This window comes from Patiria miniata, unplaced genomic scaffold (genome assembly GCF_015706575.1).
Source record: "Patiria miniata isolate m_02_andy unplaced genomic scaffold, ASM1570657v1 HiC_scaffold_21, whole genome shotgun sequence".
Lineage (NCBI taxonomy): Eukaryota > Metazoa > Echinodermata > Asteroidea > Valvatida > Asterinidae > Patiria > Patiria miniata.
In genome coordinates, this window is record NW_024037060.1 from 2194264 (window position 1) to 2199994 (window position 5731).

Here is a 5731-nt window from a genome sequence, read left to right on the forward strand (position 1 = left end):
CCAAATTTAGAGTGTACTCGTGACTTTTTGTATTGATACTTCTTAAAAGCCAGCCAGCTAACCAAATTATGAAAATCACAAATGGTATGATCGCTGTTTACTCTATTTGAAGTTTGTTGCTGCCTCGGCAAATGTGTATAGAAGACAAGATACAAATGTATAGGCGCATTGCTTTTGGTGCTGCATGCACATAACTATGACTAAAGTGCTCATAAAATATGAAACAGTATCTGCGGTAGACTTCAATATGGAGTTTGACGGAGCCTCCGACGCCATTGGATATGCTTTTCTAAAAATAAATGTATTGATGGCTTTTTGGTCTTTGTATGGGTATAATAAAATTATGCCGTGAGGCTACATTATACGAAAGTACGAAATATGGATTTTCTGTATTTAAAATATGACAGGAACACTGGAGGTGCGATTGCAATCAGTTATGACGAAAATTCAGAAAACGGACTAGTATTTTGGTATTGATTGCTTCGAGTGATTTAGCCTACCTTGGGTAAACAACTTAGATTGGTAGTGTTTTCAACCAATCAACGTTTTGAGTGTACCCCGTACCCCCCCCCCCCCCCATATCAACCCCTCGTTTCCTACAAGCTGGATCACACCATGTTCTTATTCGTCCAAGTTTCAGGAAATTCGTCTCATGTGGAGTTTGGCGCTGAATCGATCGAAAAAGTCAATCCGTTGTTATCATTCATTTTCGCGCTTCGGTCAGTCATATTCAGTTCGTGCACAGACCTTCAACAGTACGGAGTTAGAATAATAGTATTGTATAGCTTGGATAGGCTATTCATGAAATTGTTACTACTGAATTCAAATAACACCCTCTTTTCTTGGCATGGCGAGAGAGGATGATTGGAGTATGAAAACATACAATAATGACGCTTTTGTTACGCGTTCAAGCGTGATTTCATTGTTACTTTTGGTGAAATAAAAAACAAAGAACGTATATCTCCGTTTGATTTTCATTTAAAAAAAAACAGAAATACAAGCATTTGATTCATATGATGTTCCGCGGATTCATACAGTCCTTTGAAAAATCCTGGATCCACCATTGTCTAGATATAGTCTAACATTATAAATTCTCAATTTTTGACTTTCTCGAGCGAGTGCCTTCCGTTCTTTTTTTCACAAAAGCTTGGAGTCTCATGTCTTTACAATCAAACAAATTAATGAATCACTGCAATCAACGCAACTTAAATAAATAAATAAATAAATAAACAGATCATTGGTCAGTTGGAGGGAGTGTGGTGAGCCACCATGTACCCCGTAGTCCCGCCCTTATTGGAGGGCGCTCTTTCCGCTCTGTATTTGTACAAGCACTCTCTTTTTATTAGACTTTGTACCATGCATTACGAATGATTTCGACCCTTTCAATATTAAAGCAAAGTGCTGTTGAATGCTGTTGACGTGACTAACGTGTAGGCCTATTCTGAAATTTACCAACAATACACGTGTCACTGCATTCAATATCGCTTGACGTATATGATATATTTACATTTCATTGGTTAATTAGACCTTGTATTAAACAATGAACAGGATAAGATAAAAAGGAAGCGGCGTCGGATTTCACAATAAAGTCTGTTACGTTCTCCGTCATCACTTTATAGTACAGAACACTGCGTTCGACGACATTATTAATTAAACACAGAAGCTGTAGTTGTTTGGAAAGACAAAGCCATATACTCTCCAACATGCGTCCGTTTGTTTTGCTGATCGGCATTGCAATCGCAGGTAAGTTGGCCCACTACAGATTCAGAATTATTTTATGCGTGTAATGTTACAACAGATACATGAGGAATGGATTTAAAAACAAGACAAAAACATGGACAGTTTTCTATAATTTCTGTCCTTTTTTTCCCAAACATCTGCTTTATTTGAAATCCGCCTGCGCCGCCTTCTCTCTTTCCTTGACGTATTTAGGATGACCGTCGTAACTTTGTTGTCATTTTTCAGTAAAATTACAAACAATATCTTGCAGATTTTGATGTTGTCATTGTACTTATTTTCTCACCCATTCTAAACGTCTTGCACATCGGCAAACACAGTTCAGATCGATTTTTAAACATTTTACTTCTGAAAACTTCATTTATGAAAGGCCATTCATTTTCTTCCACAAAAATACATACTTAAAGGTATTATTTTGTAATCCTTCATTGTGTCTCATCTTTCAATATTGTCCGCAGTGTTCCTCCTGACTGATTTCTGCACTGCATTACCATTGGAACCAATGGAGGTGAGTTTTTCATGGTTTTTTGGTATTTCGTATGGCGAACGACTGAGAACCCATGTTTTCATATTGGGTGCAACTGGGCATCCTGCCTCGTGAACACAATTTCCCCCACACGCATTAATCACCTCGTAACTATCAGATCAGACTAGACTGAGAAGTCAAGCTTGCACCCAGCTGACTATCCATAGGCCTGCTGCAGTTGTACATACTGTTTATACTGTAGTATATATCATAACGAAAAGTGGTCATCTGTTTTCGTCAAGCTTACTTATATAGTCAAGATCAATTTTCAGAGTGCTCTTTTGCCATGGGCGGTGATCACGGGGGCACATGTCGCCCCCCCCCCCCAAAAAAACCCCAATATTTGTGGGTGGGACCAAAAAAGTAATGCCCCCCAGCCTCAACAATTGTTCCCATGGCTGCACATTCAATTTTTACCACAGAGACCTAAATCTTCTAAATATTCTTCCAGCTTGATTGTTAGACTATACTAAGTCTTCCAAAGAATTTTATGTTGTGAATTCATCAATAGATACTGCTAGAAATGAGCGTATGACACATGCAGCCTATCCACCACGTGCGAACATGTACATTTGACAAGCGCCACCAAGTGGGGGTGCTCGGGGGGCTTGAACCCCCCCCCCCCCCCCCGCCCCAAGCGTAATTTTTATTCCTAGGAGGGTTAGGGGCAATGTCATGAATAATTCATGTTTATCCATGAGAACGGACAATGACATCAACAGCATTGTTGTTAGTTACTCAACTAGTTACATACATTAAAGCATTTTAAAGAACGGTTGTCGTCGAGCTACCACACAGTAGCCTAGTGGATAGCGAGGTGAGCTATGGATACAAAGATCCCTGGTTCGAATCCACGTCGTCGCTGCTCATTTTCATCAGCTATTTTTCTTCTCCAAATCTATCACTAAGATAATTTTAAATTAAGGGGAAAATAGAACGAGAACCTATGTCTTGCAATGATTCAAAGGAAAAACTGAATTATTCATGACATTGCCCCTAACCCTCCTAGGAACAAAAATTACGCCCCCCCCCCCCCAAGAGGTGGTCAATTTTTTTTTTTGTAATTTTTTTCCCCACGATTTTACCTTGGTGATATGTATGTGACCTATTTGTGAGTAGTATAATAGGGGTGTAAGTGGAGCAGCCAACGTCACTCGTCCGTCCCCCCCCCCCCCCAAAAAAAAACCAATTTTTTTTCTGCGGCCATAATGTTTTGAAAAAAAATTTACTTCTAAAAAATTTGAAAAAAAAGAAATTGTGGGCCCCCAAACCAAATCCTGGGTGCGCCACTGCCCCCCCCCCCCCCCCCCCCCCGCAGTTTAAATTTTCAAGCATGGTCCCACGTCCCTGCAGTTGGCAATAAAAGCACTAAACCCCACCGTCTTCTCCACAGTACCCAGGCTTCTGCGAGGGTATGCACCCCCTGGCCTGTCCCAGAAATCTGGACCCACAATGCACCATCGATGGGTCGGTGTATGCCAACAAGTGCCTGCTGTGTGGAGCGATCCTGTACGGCGAACAACCCCAAGATGTCCCATTTGAGCCATGCGATCGCGAGTAGCCGATGGGCCTAAGTTTAACACCAGAGGGCGCTTTTTTTCTTGTTACGATTTATAATCAGAAACGTCACAACCGCTGAGCCGTAATCGGGGGGAGTAGGCGATTTAAAACGCCTACACCCGTCTTCTGGTTTCGTTGTTAACATTGGGTTCTTGGAAGGGACGATATCGAAAGAAAAAAAAAATTTAAATTAGTTAAAAATATTCGCTTTGTGCTCTTCAACAGGACTTGTTCTCTCATAGATCAAAAACGGATACAGGTTTTTCAAAAAGGGAGTCGGCTGGGACTTTCAAGTCAAAGTTTTTTTAAAGGTGTGGTTGGATGAGGTTTTGCAGTCAACGTATATATAAAAATATGCCTGATGCACTGAATCAAGATTGACAACATTGAGTGACAATGTTTTCCAACGTAATAACATTGGTCATGTGACACAATTTAAAATGTCTGTAGTAAGTGCTAGCCCGTTAGACTTTGGTCAATGTATCATTGCTACATTTTCAACAAAGCCCTGGTAATTCATTCTCGTTATGGTTTACATTGGTTCCTTCATTAAGTTCATGCATTTCATATTTCTCTATTGCTATTGTTTGTGCAACATGTTACATTTGGGGTTTTTTCTACTGTGTTGATTGTTGAGCTCGGGTCCTATCCTTTGATATACCCAATCTACAAATAACTTACTTTAGGGGGCCAATATACTCGACAAGCTGTACTTTTTATGGACCCCATCCATATTTGTCATTCAAATTATAATTTATTTCCATTGCATTATGTATACTCTTATCCATACTTTCTGTATATATTGTTCACATTCTTGTTTGGAATTGGAAACAAAGTGAAGTTAATACTTGAACGTTGCTGAGAGCTTAAAGCTGTTGCTCGTCACGTATGAAGTCGATTCTGGAACAGTCGAACCCTAAGAAATTAAGAAATTAATAAGCTAAAAGATCTAAAAGACACCAAAATCAATCCACGAGGTGTACCAGGTGGGGTTCGAACCAGCTTAGGAAGCTGAGGGTGCATGCCGTGCGTCCCCGAGAGCTTAAAAACCCATACGAGTCCCGTTTGACAGCAGTCAACAATGTGCTTATGGGCATGTCTAAACGCTTTACCCATTATTTTTTACAGTGTAGAGCTGTGGCTCCAAGTTCGGACAATATTGTGCACAATAGGGTGATAGGCATAGTATATTTGAAACAAAACAAGAAAGAAGAATTATTATTAATCATCACTGCAATGTTCATTTTGTTCTGCTTTATCATTACAACTAATATTTCTGAGGTACCTGTTCCATTATTTTTTTTTATTAGCCCAAAAAACCACGTTTATGTGAATATTACTCAAATTTCAGTGAAAAATTCATTGAAAACTGAAGAACCTTGTTTACACCTTGTCATAATAACAAGTGTTGTTGAGTAATAATAGAAAAGGACTAATCATAAACGAATTTCCCATGGTGTCATTTTGTTTGCATAGCTGGAGTCGTGTATAGCGAGCGACCTTCAGACTATTGTGGTCTTGTTTATTCAACGCCCGCTGAACACAATGTTATATTGATTAATATCATTAGCGGAAACAACAGATTTTTTTGTTCATGGACAAACGACAGAAATGTACATTATGAGGCCTACCTTATTTCCTGGAAGGTTTTGGGGACGTGGAGAAAAATATTTCCACGTCTGTTTTGATACATGAATATTTCCCCCTTGAGAAAAAGGGGGTGTCCCATTGTAAGGGGAATTTGTAAATTATCAAATTGGTTCTTTTTTCATATTAAAACCAATTATTTGATAGCAAATAGTGATAAATGTTGCACAAATTGATATCGGATATATAGAGTGTACAACCATGACAACGTTTATATTTGTTGCTGTGTTATATACACAAATGCATACACAACAAAGCTCG

The 5731-nt window shown here is 39.3% G+C and overlaps 1 protein-coding gene across 1 annotated transcript; it reads left to right on the forward strand.

Annotated features, from left to right (window-relative positions):
• Positions 1–1588: 1588 nt before the first annotated feature.
• Positions 1589–5270, forward strand: LOC119729568 (ovoinhibitor-like). Its single transcript, XM_038202180.1, has 3 exons — positions 1589–1743; positions 2196–2245; positions 3657–5270. The coding sequence occupies exons 1-3, from the start codon at positions 1704–1706 to the stop codon at positions 3822–3824; spliced, it is 258 nt and encodes an 85-aa protein (XP_038058108.1). The 5' UTR covers positions 1589–1703; the 3' UTR covers positions 3825–5270.
• The last annotated feature ends 461 nt before the right edge of the window (positions 5271–5731 follow it).

Excerpts from the sequence above, each read along its gene's own strand:
- LOC119729568 (XM_038202180.1), top strand. The coding sequence starts at position 1,704 with ATGCGTCCGTTTGTTTTGCTGATCGGCATTGCAATCGCAG. Across the intron at positions 1,744-2,195 it reads GATCGGCATTGCAATCGCAG|TGTTCCTCCTGACTGATTTC; the intron begins GTAAGTTGGCCC and ends TATTGTCCGCAG. Across the intron at positions 2,246-3,656 it reads TACCATTGGAACCAATGGAG|TACCCAGGCTTCTGCGAGGG; the intron begins GTGAGTTTTTCA and ends TCTTCTCCACAG.